Source organism: Eucalyptus grandis, chromosome 11 (genome assembly GCF_016545825.1).
Source record: "Eucalyptus grandis isolate ANBG69807.140 chromosome 11, ASM1654582v1, whole genome shotgun sequence".
Lineage (NCBI taxonomy): Eukaryota > Viridiplantae > Streptophyta > Magnoliopsida > Myrtales > Myrtaceae > Eucalyptus > Eucalyptus grandis.
The window spans coordinates 1,499,486-1,516,716 of NC_052622.1; the positions used below are offsets into that span (position 1 = coordinate 1,499,486).

General features: G+C 41.9%; 2 protein-coding genes across 5 annotated transcripts; both read left to right on the forward strand.

Moving 5' to 3' along the window:
* Positions 1-6,412: 6,412 nt before the first annotated feature.
* Positions 6,413-10,588, forward strand: LOC104424389 (serine/arginine-rich splicing factor RS40). 4 transcript variants are annotated; one of them, XM_010036790.3, is made up of 6 exons: positions 6,413-6,568; positions 7,515-7,660; positions 8,979-9,091; positions 9,222-9,457; positions 9,607-10,206; positions 10,294-10,588. In XM_010036790.3, exons 2-6 carry the CDS (start codon positions 7,555-7,557, stop codon positions 10,316-10,318), a joined length of 1,080 nt encoding a protein of 359 aa, XP_010035092.1. In that variant the 5' UTR covers positions 6,413-6,568; positions 7,515-7,554; the 3' UTR covers positions 10,319-10,588. The 4 variants fall into 4 exon arrangements, with proteins under 4 accessions (XP_010035092.1, XP_018721046.1, XP_018721043.1 ...); XM_018865501.1 differs by having other exon boundaries at positions 6,432-6,568; positions 8,448-9,091; XM_018865498.2 differs by lacking the exon at positions 6,413-6,568 and adding an exon at positions 6,872-7,042.
* A 4,469-nt stretch (positions 10,589-15,057) lies between these two features.
* On the forward strand, positions 15,058-16,930 carry LOC104424390 (protein DETOXIFICATION 49). The gene has a single exon (XM_010036791.3). The coding sequence runs from the start codon at positions 15,100-15,102 to the stop codon at positions 16,744-16,746; it is 1,647 nt and encodes a 548-aa protein (XP_010035093.2). The 5' UTR covers positions 15,058-15,099; the 3' UTR covers positions 16,747-16,930.
* Positions 16,931-17,231: the final 301 nt, after the last annotated feature.

A 17,231-nucleotide genomic window follows, 5' to 3' on the forward strand; every position in this document is an offset into this window, starting at 1 on the left:
GGTAGTGAAGTTCTGGTCTATGTTTTGTCGTGGTTAGATCTGTTGGAACCTCATTGTATTGGTTTTAAACTTCAATTGATGTTTTGAGATCGTTATCTAAAGTTGCGGTCGCTGTGATTGTTTGCAACTTTGTGTGCCTTATTATCTTATGAGTCCGGTGATTGTCTTTTTGGTTGTTTCTTCATGGCTGAGAAAATAAAGTAATCTTCATTTTCCAAATAAGTAGTAGATTCTATGTTATTGGTTGTAATCTTTATTAAAAGTGAGTAGTTGTGGATGTGAGGTTACTAATCCTGATTAAAAGTGCTTGATGAGAGGAAAAAGAGGATTGGATGCTATTATATGATGAGTAAACCAAGTTAGTTGACAAAGTATATTTAGGTCTTTGAAAACTATGCTAATCCTGGCAACAAATAGATAATTATGATATCCCGATTTTCCAATTTTGTTTTCAATAGATTGAGTCGGGCATTTCATCTGCACGTGTGTAGTTTTTTTCTCTGAGTTGGCCACTTACGAGAAGATTAGTCTATCAGGTGAAGCCGTTAAGGGATTCTGATGCATCAGACTCAAGAATTCGACCAAGAAGCGACCTTTCGACCGAGCTAATCTACAATGATCATTACGGCACAGTTAAAAATCGATTAGAGACCGAAGATAACTTGACTCGACAAAAGCGTGTGATCAAGTGTGAGTGATTCCACCGAATCACACAATTCTTGTCGATCGGCACTAGACTAATTTTTCTGTCGTTTTGGTACCCTGTGTTAGTATTGAAAACATTGAGATTACCACAACAACCGAGAGTCGCCAATGTATCGAAGATGTACATTGTGGCTTGAAAATGATCAACCACATGTCAAATACACTAAATTTCCTAAAAGCTACCCAGTAGATTATGACACAGTAATATTGTGCCAGAGTGAAATTAACCGTGAAATTGAAACCCAATTCAAAAATTGGAAGTCATGTTGTATCACAAATCATTTTAGGAACATTAACTCATTTTCGAAAGATTTTTCATACAAACCGAGTTTCTCGGCAAAATAATCAAAGTATGTTTAATATGGTTTGAAAAATTAGTAAGCTCGCTTTTGGTCGTACTTTTGGGACTTAAGATAGTTCTACGGTCAAGTAAAGATGTGAATTAAAATGTTGTGACATTGAATTAATTTTAAGAACTTCAATTTGGCTCAATTGGAAGTGGATTGAATGAAATTGAAGAATTTGATGTACAACTTTGCAAAATTTGTATGCCATGGTGGAGGAGCTAAATTGGACCCATTGGAAGTTTGTTATGGAAGCTTGATGTGAGTGGAAGGTGACCTCATGTGAGGTCATGGTGGGGCTAAAGTGGAGGAGATTTGGACAAGTGTAGGTGCTCCTTTGCTCTAAAAAAAAAGTGGGAATTTTACTTCAATCTCCATCTTCTTCCTTGGGAGTTGGAGAGGAGAGAGGAAAAGCTGAGCTGAAGACCAGCGATCGAAGATCCTTCATCCAGCCGCTCGCACGCCTACCGATGGCTGCTCCTTCGCCGTTGCCGCTCGTTCGTGCTCGCCGCTCTGTTTGTCCGCGCACACGTTACTCCACCCGCTAAGCTACCAGTTCCATGTGGTCTCGCCGTTCTCTGAAGTTCCCTTGACGCCATCGAAGTCGTGCCACCGCCGTTCGATCCCCGGGGCAGCTGAGGCCGTCGTTGCTCGCCGAAGCGCGCTCACTCGCACGAGCTACTCTAGCCGTAAGTCCTTGCTGCTCCACCTTCACCCTCCGTCCAACATCGTCATCCATTTGTCCAGGCCACATCTTAGCCTCTTCGCCGTCACCTGAGCCGTCATGGTGGTTGTCCAACTCGCCGGAGAGCCACCGCAAGCCAACCGAGACTAGCTCATCGCCGGTGCCGCTTCTCCTTCGCCCACGCTCCTAACTAGCTCGCGCTGCTGTTCCGCGTGTCCCCAACCGTCCAAGCCATTGTCCAACCGTTGCTTGTTGTCACCAAGGCCGCCGGAGGTCCCCCCCTGGCCACCGTGAGCCACCACCAGTCACCTGCCTAAGTTGCCACCGTCCATCTCCACTGGCTTCGTGCCCAACCAGCGATTGGTGCACCTCCATTCGACCTTGAACAGCAGCTAGAAGTTCCAGCAAGTTTCAATCTTCAAGGCCCATTTTGGGTGCCTTCTGATTTTTGTTTAGTGTCGCCCCGTGGAGAGTTGTCGCTCACCTCGCCGTTGTCTTCGCCGTGGACTCGTCGGAAAGCGATTCCCCTCATAAACCTTTTTAGAGAGTTAAGATGCTTTATGTGTGCTTAGTTTAAGTTAAGTGAGTTTAGGTTGGTAGATGAATTTATTTAAGTGTAGATTAGATTAAGGGGTGTGATTAGTTTAGTGTATGTTTAATTAAAGCTAAATTGATGTTTATGTTAGTATAATGGTGATTTGGCTTTAATTAATTATTTTTGAATAAATAAATATTTCGAAATTATTTAATTATTTAATAATATTTTATATTATTTAAAATTATTAAAATATTATTATTTAATTAATTTTCGGAATAAATTTAATTATTTATTAAATTCTAAAAATTATTTCAAGACCCTAAATTCTCAGAATTTTCACATTGATCACTGCTATGTATTCAGATTATGAATTTAATAAGTGGATATTGCAAATTGAGTGTTGATTGTGAAAAATGTGTATTTTATTCATAAAATCCCAAGTGTCGGGTTTTGATACCAAAATTGGATTTTAAGGATTTTATTAAATGGTGGGGTTTGAAAAAGTAAGAAATTAGTCTCTCCAGTTCGAAATTAACATGCCCCCACACATGTGATTAATTTCTGAAATATTTTTAATATGAAGAAAAGAGGCCGGGATCATTATTTTAAATGGAAGCATTGAGTAAAATGCAAAGTGTCCTGAGCTGGGTATGATTTTATTGTGTGATAATTAAGAGGAAATTGTCCTGGGCTGTTGAGCTGAACTTGCTCCTATATGGGATGCCCCGTACAACGAGCTCGGGTTGCAGTTGATTCTAGGCTATGCTCCTTCGGGAACGCCGTCCACGTTGTGACGAAGCCGTGCTCCAAGGTGGGGAGACGGTGCCTGGCTAAATGCCAGTAGATAGCTGAACTGCGAGTAGGCTATGCTCTTGTGTGACAGTGAATAACAATTGGAACGTATGTTGAATGATTTGATGTGTCAGATTATGGAGCGGAATTGTATGACACGGTATGGGACGTGTCATAACGATTTAGTCTTATAATCATGACTCCTATGGTTGTTAGTTATGTAAAAATATTGGTGTTCCGGTTGTTTGAATTATATTACTGTATATGTTTGAGTAATATGAATTATGTTAACCTGCAGGAAGGAATTGAGACAAAAGTAAGTCTCATTGTTTGTGATGGTGTGGTTAGGCTATCCTTGAGTGTATTTTCTTTTTAATAGGGGTTTAGGGGGTGAATTTACTGAGACAATGTCTCACCCCGTTGTGGGCTTATATTTTCAGGTCCCTAGTGGACGGAGTGGCCAGTTCGTTATGGTTAGCCTTGTGGAGTTACAGAGGTGAAGTTGGAGGATTGGAGATCGTGTTCGACTTGTAGGTCATGGGATAGTCCCAATTTATAAGCTGGCATTTTGTAGACTTTTAGTTGTAGATCTTTGTTTGTAAACTCCGTTGGCTTATGTAAGTGTTTGGTTGTGATTGATTGCGTGCTTTTCTATCCCAAGTTAATTATTGTCAGATGATTTGTTTCGTTTCCGCATGCGTAATAAAATGAATGGGTCGACGACATGTTCTGGGAACGTCACACATTTGCATGACCATAATGGGATGTTCGCGCGCTCGGGGTTCGGGGCATAACAATAATACCCTTTGCGAACGACGAAGGTTTTTTTTTTTTTTTAGGGTCTATGGAAGTCGTGAGATCTACTTTGGGACGACGAGTTGCTAAAATGAATTTGTTACAATATTGAAATCTTGACTCCCTTTTTCCTTTCTTTCTCAATTAAGTGTCCAAAATCGTGTTTCTTTAAGTACAATGAAATTATGCTTCATTAACAAATTTTCACTATGACTAATTTTCCATAACTTTACCATTTACTATAGCATAGAGTAAACTTGAGTCTTTATTTTTCTTTTTTAATGAATGATATGGGTCATAGTATCACTCGTAGTTGATATATTTCTGGTAAAAAATTTTGAACAAGCAAGTGACAAGCACCTGGATTTTCAGTCTTTTCTGTGTCATGATTCTTCATTCTTTTCTTGTTTATTTAATGAAAGTCGAGTCCTTTCCTTATTGAACTTTATTAATCTTTTGTGCATTTAACTTTGTGGAACGCTATTGGAACATGTTTAGAGTCATACTAGTGTCATGGATTTTAAAAATCGATGCCCTCTTGAGGGTTTAATTATGTTGGAAAGGAAAGACCCAAATGAGTCTATACTCATCGCTAGTTGTTAGGAAGAGATAAGACCTTAGATTGGGTCGTCATTTTTTTGCTAATAATTCGTTTTTATGGATGTGCTTATTATTATATATTAAATTAAATAGCAAAATGTGGATTGCTTTTTTTTTCCTCCAAATTTTATAGATTATTACAATGGAATGTAGTTGAATTTGTCTAATTGAAACAATAAATGATATTAACAAATATTGGATTAATGTTTTTAGGGTAAATTCATTCTAGGTTCTTTTTATTATTAGGATTAATACCCTGAAAAATCACAAACCGGTACACCCGTGGCAAATTTACCCATAAACTATGCTTTTGACCACCAAAAACCCAAAACTGGTATACCTTTGATAAATTTACCAAAAACCGGCATACTTGTGACAAATTTACCCTCTGTTAATTTTCGTTAAATTTTACTGTCAAATTATTAAATTAAATTACACGTGACAGTTAACTAGTATACCAATTTGAGATTTTATGCTCATGTGCTACGGCCTCTAGTACAAGCACTAGGGTTTGAGCTTGGCAGTGGCTTGGGCCCAGGCCCAAGCTCAAGCCCCTCTCGGTCATGATCATGAGAGACTTGGTCCTAATTGCTGGGACTCGAGAACTAACGTTGGGGTTTTGGGTCCAAGCACTGACATTTAATCATACTTTTGGAAAAGGCTTTTCGATTCCTTCAAAAATGAAATCACGTTCTTCAAGTTTCGATAGGAAAACATTTTTTATTGACTTATATTCATAAGTGAACCAAACGTTGGAAAATGTATTTTCAAAAAATATTTTCTATGAAACAAATAGATGTTACTGTAATATAATATTTTTCAACGTCATATCCCCATTTTATCCATCCCTTGATTATTGTTAGATCTTAGATTTTTAAGAGCCATTGACTTTGAATTCTTTCAATGTTATATTTCGATATTCCGTAGATTTTTTTTAATGGGAATTTTATTTTCGGGAGCTAAAAAAAATTATCAAATAGATTTCTATTTTCTTTTTATTTCGAGAAATAACATAATAGTATAGCACCATTTGACATGTTACTAATTAGACCTTAAGGCTACGTTTGGTCGTTTGGATTTCTAAGTAGGATAGAATTGGATAGGATAGAATATAAAATCCTGAAATTTTTTTATATCTTATCTACTATTTGGTGAATCACAAGTATTAAAGTCGAATATATTTATATCATATCATGTATATTTTTTTATATAAATATCATATCATTGTAAATGAACTTAAATGCTCATAAACATATATGGTAAAAATATCACATGACACTATTCCTTAATTTATTTTTCCCCTTTTTTAAATTATTTTCTTTATTATTTCTATTTTCCCCTTTCATCATTCTTTAATCAAATTTTATCAAGTAGTAAATTGTACTAACATACCTAAAATACAAAAATGCCTCAAATATATAATTTATGGATTGAATGTTTATTATAAGATATAATTAAAGTTGAATATATAAAATTAAAATAAGATTAAATTAAAAATAATTTTTATCTTTAATTTTAAATTTCTTAAATTAGAATTCAAATATTATTTATATTAAAATATAATTTTAATTTTGTTAATTTAATAAGTTTGTTATCTGATAAAAATAACTTTCCTATTATGGACATTATAAATCTTATCCACTTTTATCCCATTTTCTCCATGAGATAATTTTATCCGGCCTATTTCCTCCTTATATCCGACTTTATCATATCCTGAGTAAGTACCAAACGTAGAATATGATAAATCATATGAAATTCCGAATTATATCATGACTGTCAAACATAGCCTAAGTAATCGCGTTTATTATATATTCTACAAGAAGCCTATGCCGCTTCCGCCCGTAACTACAGGGGTTAAAATGCAAAGTATTACATGAAGGAGGGGCTAATCCGCTAATAGAAGCAAATACAGGGACTTCCTCCAGCGCCCTACGTCATTCCCTCCCTCAGCTTATTATACTTACAGCGCGACGACGTTCCGTCTTCGTTCCGAGACCGTTCGGAAATATCTCCCCCTCCTCCTTCGCGAGCTCCGTTAGGGTTTCGGGAAAGTTGCAGAGCTCGCGTCGGCCGCCGCCGCCGCCGCTTCGACGAGGCCGGAAACACAAGGTACAGAAAATCAACCCCCCCCGGGATTCTGCTTTCGCCGGTGCCGATTCGAGCTCCGGCCCTCGCGTCCCGGCTCTCCTGGGACCGCGATGTCGCGGGGGTTCTGGCCGGCGCCAGCTGATCGAGGTCGATTGGAGCCGCAGTTTGGATTCATCGTGCCTCGATCTCTCGGCTTCGGACCGGATAGGTCTCGATCTGCTCGGTAGTTTGTTGGATCTGGTCTTTTGAGTTGAACGGTGGAATTTTGGTGATGTTTCTAGCGCGTGTGCCTAGGTTGACCTCGAGCGCATGTGAGTCCCTAGTTGGTCCGCGGTGGGTGTGCTGGGTGGAATCGATGAGAGGTTGATGTAAGATGTGTGCCTGGGTTGACCTCTGAGGCGATGTTAGATGTAGAGATTCATGATGGAATGGGATTGGAATCCGGCGTATTAGATGGTTGATGTGGTGATATCGATCTATCTTTTAGGATTTACGGTAAGCTGATTCCAAGCTATCTGATTCCAGAAGTTCGATTTAGTTTTTCAATTGGGTCATCCAAGATCGTTTCTTTTTATCTTTTTTTTTCGAGGAGCTTGGGTTATCTTGTTATGTTTCGCTTCTTTATACACTGGGTTTCTCGTTTGAAAAAGTGTCGGGTATCTCTTTGTTTTCCTCTCCATGGTCGATCTTCAGAAGTTCTTTGGAGACTTGGTGTAGCTGTCCTGTTCAAGGAGTTTTTCCAGTTTTTGCGAATGGATCAAGGAAGGACATCAATTTTCCCTCTTCCTCACCTAGGCATAAGACTTTTTAAATGTCAGAGCTGACCGACGTTAGAAAATTGCTTCTGGGCATGTATTACAAAAAGTCATGCTTTCGGTAGTTCCACAAGCTTAGCTTATTGTTCATGCAAGTGCCCTTTAATTCTTTTTAATGAGCTTACTGATTTTTTTTTCTTCCTGTTGCATAGACGAATTGCAGAGCTGTGCTAAAAGTTGTCTCTTTGAAGAATGAGGCCTATCTTCTGTGGGAATTTTGAGTACGATGCCAGACCATCTGAATTGGAAAGACTTTTCCGCAGATATGGGAAAGTCGATAAGGTGGATATGAAGTCTGGTAAGTGCCTTGTCTCCGCTGCATGTATGACTACTACTTCAAATATTTTTCCTCGTTTTTGTTGTTTCTATGGTTGTCCACTTTTTCTGGTCACTCAATGAAATTGATGAATCTGGCAAGCCTGAATGTTTTCTGTGGTGAATGCATGGCATTTCCAATCAGGTCATCATCTATCAATACATATTTAAATTGGCTTGGTAGATTCTCTTGTATGCTGTTGATTTATTTACTTTATCACATTGGTGAAATCCTTTACATGGAACTTTATCCATTCCTTTCTCTGGGGTGAGAGATAATCATGGAGGCAGAAGTAGAATCATTTAAGCCTGAATTTGCAGTTGGGTAAACTCTGTTCACAATTTTTACGTAACATTGTCATCTTAGAGGTTCATCATGAAAGGGTTTAACACCTTAAAGAGGTGATATTACTGGTCGAGACAAACTTAATTCGAAGCCGCTGGGCTATCTTCTACTCTAAGAAGCACTTCGGCCCATCTGCATAGTTCAGGGTGAATGCTGTGTACAGAAACATATTTCCCTCTGTGAACCAAGTACGCATTTCACAACAGCGCCTTTGATCTCTACCATGGAGGTGATTCATTGGAGCCAAGAGTACCATCTCAAGAGGACTTCTCTTCTGTGCCAGCGTGCAGCTGTTTAACTGGATGACTCAACTTGTGCATCTCCTTCTGAAATCTTCCGTGATTGAGTTTTAGATGGGGGTTCAGAGAAAAAAGAATATTTTATGTGGTGTAAACCCCCATACTCAATATTTTCTTTGACGCAGGATTAACTTGGCATAATCATATACCTTCGGCTAATGGATGGCTCTTCAGAATCCTGTTTCATGCCGGGAATGAGCTTCCTCTTCTTGTTATTAAGAAGAGATACTCTGATCCGCAAATGGCACTACCATCCCACACTTTATTCAGATACCATTGCTTTTACCATGTCATCACATTCCTCCAGCCTTGAGTTTCAGACATGTTTCAAGGTCGAAACATTGCCGACTCCACTTGCAGAAGGAGCTGAATAGATGGTGAAGGCTCGCATTTACATTGACCCATTTGAGACATCCACATTTGCGTTGTTGTTCCTTGACATCACTTAGTCCATCTCACAAGGTCTGTTACTTATTTATTGGTCAGTTAGTTTATAGATTAAAGAGGTTAGCAGGATAGGTTTGAGGGGGCGGTCCTTCGTTGCTGGTGGAAGTAATGGACAGACGATATCAAGGATGATATCACACGGGATATCTAACTATGTGTACCTTTCTCCTATATTAACAAATTCTTATTTCCTTAATCTTGTTTGATAGGATTCGCTTTTGTCTACATGGACGATGAGAGAGATGCTGAGGATGCAATCCGTGGACTGGATCGAATAGAATTTGGTCGAAAGGGACGCAGGCTTCGTGTGGAATGGACCAAGGTATTTTCAGAATGGCTGATTGTTGCAAGCATCTCTAGGCCTTTGTCCCTCTGGCAATTTTGGCAAATATTGTTAGTTTTGCATATGGTTTTGTCAAGCATATGTTCTGATTGTTTGATTCATCATGCAGCACGAGCGTGGCGTCAAAAAGCCTGGTGGTTCAAGGCGATCCTCAACTAACACGAGACCCTCAAAAACCTTGTTTGTTATTAACTTTGATACTTATCAGACCAGAACTAGGGATCTGGAGAGGCATTTTGAGCCATATGGGAAGATCGTCAGTGTTAGGATTAGAAGGAATTTTGCATTTGTCCAGTATGAGTATCAAGAGGATGCTACAAAAGCATTGGATGCTACAAATATGAGGTGCATTCTTGTTTTCCCTTCTCCACAGTAGAGCTGGACTAACTGTAGGATTCATTTTCAGGAGAAAAGTCCTGTTCAATGTTTGAGCAGTTTCAGATTATTGACTTTTTTGTCGCTTTCTTCACTGGTTTGCTTCTCATCATGTGCAGCAAGCTGATGGATCGAGTGATATCAGTGGAATATGCTGCTCGAGATGACGATGATAAGAAGGATGGGTACAGCCCGGACAGAGGTCGTGGTAGGTCACCTGAAAGAGGTTATGATAGGAAGCGGTCTCCTAGTCCCTATAAAAGAGAGAGAGGCAGCCCTGATTACGGTCAAGGTGCTAGTCCTTCTCGAAGAGAAAGGCGAAGTCCTAATTATGGTCGTGAATCTAGCCCCATTGACCGTCAGGCACGGAGAGCAAGCCCAGACTATGGTCGAGGTTCTAGCCGCAGTCCTCGTCGAAGGGAGAGATCTCTTTCTGGGGGCAGGGGCGGCCGCAGCCGCAGCCGCAGCCACAGCCGCAGCCACAGCCGCAGCCGAAGCCCATATAGAAGGCAGATGGTCAGCCGAGGCAATGGCCGTGACCGTAGTCCCAGCCCATATGAAAAACCAGCGACGGGACCTAACAACGGTCCTGATCACAACAAGAGCCCCGGCAGGAGAGAGGAAAGCCCTGAAAATGGTCGTGAGCCCCTTCCAGACGGTAACGGGGATGTTGCTCGCGATGCTGCTGTAGAAAGTCCTGCATCAGGGGGGCGCCACAGGTCTGTAGGATTTTCTACTTTTGTTTTTGCTGAAGTTTTGATGAACTCGAAGCATGCCTGATTTTTCCCTTATTTTTTCTCGTCCAGCTATTCACCTGCAGCGGAGGATTGAAGCTTGTGCTGGCAAGTGAAGAAGGAACTTTTACCTAGTTACATCAATGTCTTTCATTAGCATTCAAGTTTTTAATTTTGTTCTTTCTTTGATGACTGCTTTGGATTAAAGTGTTAGTGGGATCCAATTATGATCTTCATAGTAGCTATTGCGGATAGACCTTGACTGTTCTAAGTTCCTTTCATTTCATCAAGATTCAGTAGTGCTTTCAAATTCTGATGAATTGAATCTCTCTTATGTGATATGGCCATGGAGGGCACATTATCGTAACAAGTGGATCTAACCCAATCATGTGGACCCTCATACGCATCCATGGGTGCATTCTGCTCAGCTATGAGGTGCAATGCACTTAGCAGGTATTTTTACAGAAGGATCAGTGCATGATTTTTATCTGACCATAATTATTTGACAAGGGGCAACTAGCGGCAGGATCCGGTCATTATTGTGACTTATGCATACCAAACTGTCCTGGGCGCTTTAGCACCTTGTTTTTCTTATGCTAATGCTGATGACAGATTTCAACTTGGTGAATTCTTCGGCCCTCTTTCTCTTGCCCCTTGGTGGAGTGCAAACAATCGCTGGTGACTTATTGGTGGAGCTGGAGCTATTAGTCATTTCGCTGCTTCACACCTCGACTGCACGGACATTTTCACCATCATGTAGTTCTGTGTCTCGTGGGGAAGTTCACTAGGGAGAGTTGGGTAACATGTGTGTTCTAGACTCACGGGATTTGCTCGAAAGGAGCTGTTTCGCAATCTATAGCGGCATTATCGACTTCTTGTTGTCTTATTATAGTTTTTTCTATGGACGCGGCAACTATTTGGGAAATAGTTGCAGTTTCCATCACGTACCTATAATGTTTGGCAGTTGCGAAGGACCCACGCTTTCCTATTTCGCTAGAACCAAATTGGATTGGCGCCTGCGAAACAAATGGCGAAGAAGACAACTCTCGACCGAGGAATCGCGAACGAGGTTTAGCCAGAGACAAAAAGTCGGAATGCGATTGATTGGGAGGAGATGCCTCGCCATATTGGTAGTTCGTGGACTGAGACTTTTAAGAATCCTTTTAGGTTACACCAACCTCCATTCTTTGACCTATGCATACGCCAGATGCCTTGGTTTGAACCTTGATAATCCCTCCAATCTTTAGGTATTCAGAACTGAACTTCTAATCGTAGATCAATGCAAGAGATCTAAAAAAGTGGGGTTTAGAAAAAATGCCCCTGAATAATGGAGTTACTACCAAAGTATATCCGGCCTCGACATGCCAATTCTTTTACAGATGTTATATTTCTGTCGATACAAGATGTGCATACGCTTGGGGGTAAAACAAAGGGGACTTCTTATTCTTTTTTTCTTTTCTTTTTTTTTGCGACACCGCTTGAGCATGCCCCTTAGCTACTTGAAGTCTGGTGCAATTTTTAACAAATTTATAGTATATATGAAATTTCATATAAATAGAACTTGCCCTATAAATCTTTTATAATATCTCATCATTTAATATAGGCTTATGCGTCCATCCCTGCAACTAGATATTATCGAAAACGAAGATAATCCCAACTTGTATGCACTGTTGCACCATGCCCTGTGTGCGTAAGCAAAATGTATGGCTCCACCGAAACTTTGTTATAGTTTTCCACTTACGTCCAACACTCAAGACAAAATAGATAGTAAGTTTGGCGAAGAGGACAATCTTTTCAATCCCCGAAGAAAGGAGATTGGACGAAACTTGGTTGTAATTAGAGACGAGGCGGAAAAGAAAAGGAAATGTTTGGATGCTTCTTGCTACGACTCAAAACCTATTTATCTGATTCGATTGCATCTTGATTGCAATTGGACTGAGACTTTAAGAAACCGTTCCAGATAACATCACGCATTCTTTGGCGTATGCCATGATGTACGCACATCAAGATTCTCAATCAAAATCCTGACTACAAGAAGAGGGCGCTACTATGCATAGAATATGGATCCTTCTAAATCATCTGAGGGTTTCGAAGTTACTAGAACAATGGGTGACTAATCTGTCATCAAGCTTATCCTGATGTGTCTGTTTGCTCATTGTCAACACTAGAAGACGAGATTAGAGTTTGGAAGCTAATCCACTAGCGGTTGAAACAAGAGTTCCTATTGCATCGGGACTGCAATTCTCAACGAGTTCCTAGGTTCTCCTCTTGGACGATCGCACGCATTGGTCTTTATGGTGCCAACGTTCAAAAAATGCCATTTTCCTCATTTTTCACTAATCTTGTCCCCAGAAGATAACAAAAGAGGAGGAGGAGGAGGAGAAGAAAAAGAATAAAGGGATACTAGCTATCAAATTTCCTATTAGCCGCATCCAACTGTTTTGAGGGCAGCAAAAGTCGCTACGAGAAGTGGCGATGCTTCCTTCAACCAAGTTCTTTGTTTCTTTCCGGACACATTGTTGTTGAGACTCGAGAGGGAAATTACTTTTACTCATTTCTTGTTGGTGTTCCATTCTATTATAATACAGTGTAGGGTTCAGCATCGGGACTGACATTAGGGTTTATTATCTGGGCTTTTCACCATCCTAAGGGAATCCCCGTCTTCTTGGGCTTTATTTTTTCGCCTCTAATATGATTTCCTTAGAATAAGATTGGCACAGCTTGGTCATCACCATGATGGGGTGTCAATTTGGCTGCTTTCCACACAACACACGCGTTGAAAGGGTACACCGAAAGTTAGGTTCTTTGTTTTCTTCCCATCCAGAGTACCGAAAGGTCGATCCTAGAGCATGACAAAATCGATTCAAAGTGGGAGTTCTCACTGACTGACAATTCTGATCAAGCCAGGACAGAGGGTCTTTTGGCTTTATCTCCACACTTTCATGAACCGGAACGTTTCAAGAGCGTGAAAGCAAAGCATCTCCTTTGAACATAGAATGGGGGAAAGAATCATCATTGCATGGACGTTCCAAGGGCACGTTTCATAGAACGGCAAAAGATAAGGGACGTTGTCTTCATGCACTAAGGTCAAAAGGCTGTGTTTTAAACTGTGTGCTCTTGGTCGTACTTTGAAGGGTGTAACTCTAAAGCTAAGACAGACCAATCCACTCACAAATCTTGATCGGCGTGGAAACGCTGGAGCCGTCCACTCGCCAGGTGCTTCACAGTGTCACCAAAGCTTTTTCTTGTGGGAAATTCACCAACAAATTGCTGAATTGGCTTCTCTTTGGCTTTTTGGCCCTTTTTCGGTTCTTGAGTTGACGTTTGAGGTGCCCATTCATCCCCCATATGGCTGACAAGGGTAAGCCAACCGCACAAATTGCCTCTGATTCTGCGGGATAATTGATGCTTTTCCCTTGCGTCAATAGTTACGGTGGTCAAGGCACGAAACTAGATATAGCTCGTGGAGCATGCGTCCCCAAACGAGCATGAATCAAAGTTAGCTTAATAGTCGCACGCATGACTCAATGGATTGGCAATCAAATAGCTCTATGAGGAAGTCCAGGATTATGCGCATGCCGCACTACAAATCCAATTATGATCTTCATATACTTTAGAATTAAGGTTATTAGCTAAGTGCTTCAAAAATCTGAGCTCATCAAGGATGGTATTTGTTCATTTCATCGCTTACACTAAATTTGAATGATTAACAAAATTTTACAACATGCGAGCTACTCTACACGTGTACGTGAAAATCAGGATGTGCCGACTTCGATGAAGCCTGGAGCTAATTAAGCTGGCCAATTACTCTAGAATAACCTCTCTGGTGCGATCAAACAAAACACGTCCTCGCCAGGCTTACTTCTTGAAAGTACACATTCTTAATCTTACCTACCCTTTACTCTAATGTTTTAAGAGGATTCACCTTCTCTGTACGCCGCACGTGTACATCATGCCAAGAACAGTGAGGAAAGCGACGGAGAACGCTAACATTCTTAGGATCTCCCGTTTCTGCCGTCCGCCACGAAAGAGGGCGACAAGACAAGGAGGGGGGGTGGCGAAAATCCATTAGTTCGTACTCATTGCTTCGAACCATCATCTCTTTGTCATTTGGGAAGGGATGCGTGATGGGCCCGATTGTGCATTTTCTTTTTTTGTCTCCATCCCAGAGGTTAAAAAGAGTTTTACGGGTAAAAAAAGGAGAAGAAAAAAATCAAATCTTGTCTGTGTCCCAAGGACACTCCCAAGACAAACCCCCTCCACATATTTATGTCCCCACCCCTCGATTTTCTTTATTCTAAAGCTCACAACATTACTCATGCTGCCGACGGCTGCATTCCCATATTAATATGGGGTCCCTCTTTCTAATTGTTTCGCATACCATGTCTTCGGATGCCATGTCTTTGAGACCTGATCTTCTCATCGCCGGAGCATATCCCAATCCAACTAGAATGATTCTCGGGATCGCTTATTTTAAATATATAATTCGTGGTTTGCTCATTAATATTTAAGATTTAAAATTCAGTTGGCGATTTAGTATGATCACGCAATCTAACTATAAAACAGTTTATGAGCAATTACTGCATCACGGATGGGCATATCAATTTCTCTCTCTTATATTTGGGGGAGGAGAAGATAAGGAAGAGGCATGAGGCTTCAAATCTTGGTTGAAGGCACGATTAGGTTACTTTAGTCGGTCACAAAAGCGACACGCGCTAAAGGTACGTGGGCATATTTTAAAAATCCACAGCAAGGCCTCCCCTATAAATGCCCGTCTCCGGATCAATTCCTCAATCCCTCTCTCTCTCTCTCTCTCTCTCTCACTCTCTCTCTGTGAAGCTTTTTCGAGAGCTTGCGATAAGCCACGCAATCGGCATAATGTGTCAGCAAACATGTCCTCCTCTGCTCTGCAAATGCGAGAACATCAAGAAATCATCTTACCTTCTCTCGGTGGAGGACCAAGAAGTGAACACTCCAGACCAAGAAGTGAACACTCCACTGGTCCTCAAAGCCTCACCGGCTCCTCCGCAACCACCCAACAGCACCCGTTTCCCACTCGCGCAGGCCGTCGAGGAGGCCAGGTCCATCTGCCGCATAGCCCTCCCCATGATCCTCACCGGCCTTCTCCTCTACTCACGCTGCATGATCTCGATGCTCTTCCTTGGCCGCCTCGGCGGACTCACCCTCGCCGGCGGCTCCCTTGCCATTGGCTTCGCAAACATCACTGGCTACTCAGTACTCTCCGGCCTCGCAATGGGCATGGAGCCCATCTGCGGCCAGGCCTTTGGTGCCAAGCGGCTTTCCGTCTTGGGCATCACCCTCCAAAGGACCGTCCTCTTGCTCCTCCTGACCTCAATCCCAATCTCTCTCCTCTGGCTCAACATGAAGTCCATCCTGCTGTTCTGCCGCCAGGACGAGTCCATCTCGGTCCAAGCTCAGTCCTATCTTCTCTACTCCGTCCCTGACCTTTTGGCTCAATCTCTGCTTCACCCACTGAGGATCTACCTGAGAAGCCAATCCATCAACCTCCCCCTCACCTTCTGTGCCTCTATCTCCATTTTCCTCCACATACCTATCAACTACTTCCTTGTCATACACCTTGGCCTCGGCATCAAAGGCGTCGCACTCAGTGCCGTCTGGACCAACTTCAACCTCGTGGCATCTCTGGTGATCTACATCATCTACTCAGGCGTCTACAGGGACACCTGGGGTGGCTACTCACTAGAGTGCTTCAGGGAATGGAGGCCCCTCCTCAGCCTCGCCGTCCCAAGCTGCATCTCAGTGTGCCTCGAGTGGTGGTGGTACGAGATCATGATCCTGCTTTGCGGCCTTTTGCTTAACCCTAGGGCAACCGTTGCATCAATGGGAATACTGATACAGACAACTGCGTTCATCTACATATTCCCGTCGTCACTCAGCTTCAGCGTATCAACAAGGGTCGGGAATGAGCTCGGCGCAAACCGCCCTGCAAAGGCACGGCTCGCAGCATCCGTCGGGATTGGGCTCAGCTTTGTCCTAGGTTGTTCGGCATTGCTCTTCGCTGTGACAGTGAGGAACCATTGGGCTAGGATGTTCACTGAGGATGGGGAAATTGCGGCATTGACATTAACGGTGCTACCAATCATTGGACTGTGCGAGCTTGGGAACTGTCCACAGACGACTGGCTGCGGCGTGCTGCGAGGAAGCGCAAGGCCCAAGATCGGTGCTAACATAAACTTGGGGTGTTTCTACCTGGTCGGGATGCCGGTAGCAGTTGGGCTTGCATTCTATTGCCATTTGGACTTCCGAGGTTTGTGGCTGGGGCTTTTGGCGGCACAAGCATCGTGCATGGCGACTATGTTGGTGGTGCTAAGGCGTACGGACTGGGAACACCAGGCCATGAGAGCTCAAGAGCTAACCAAGGCCAAGGCTTGTGTTGCTGTAGATGATGGTGGTGATGAAGTTGAGGAAGAAGAAGGTATAAAGAAGAACAAGATGAAGCACAATGATGGTGAACTTAAGGAAGTTGATGACTCACCCGTTTGAGGGGGAAAAGAATTTCTTTTGAGGTTCTCAACGCTTCCTCATTTTCCTTTTCCTTTTTCCTCATTTTTCCGGGGATTTCCTGGGTCAATCTTGCATTCTCAAATGTGCAGTTTTGAGTGAGGAAAAGAGAGAACAGGAGGGGACGGAAAGAGGCAAAGCTTCTCTGTCTTGAATAATGCTAACATGTCACAAATTAATTTGAAAAAAAATTAATATCGGATGTTTTCATCCGAGGTTTGAATGCAACTCGCACATTTAAGTGCTCGAATACTATACCTGTTATCTTACACGATATGTTAATTTTGTCGGTGAATCTTCATATTTTTCTTTTATCTGTTGTTTACGGCAAGGGGCATCAATGGTTGTCTCCAATATGGAATTTTCTGTTTAATGCCATTTGTTAGCAAAGCATGACATGACCAAAATCAATGAAACGTATTTTCACTATTGTATCCAATAACTGATCTATAATATCCTTGATCTTT

Excerpts from the sequence above, each read along its gene's own strand:
- LOC104424389 (XM_010036790.3), top strand. The coding sequence starts at position 7,555 with ATGAGGCCTATCTTCTGTGGGAATTTTGAGTACGATGCCAGACCATCT. Across the intron at positions 9,092-9,221 it reads TTCGTGTGGAATGGACCAAG|CACGAGCGTGGCGTCAAAAA; the intron begins GTATTTTCAGAA and ends TTCATCATGCAG. Across the intron at positions 10,207-10,293 it reads GCATCAGGGGGGCGCCACAG|CTATTCACCTGCAGCGGAGG; the intron begins GTCTGTAGGATT and ends TTTCTCGTCCAG.
- LOC104424390 (XM_010036791.3), top strand. The coding sequence starts at position 15,100 with ATGTGTCAGCAAACATGTCCTCCTCTGCTCTGCAAATGCGAGAACATC.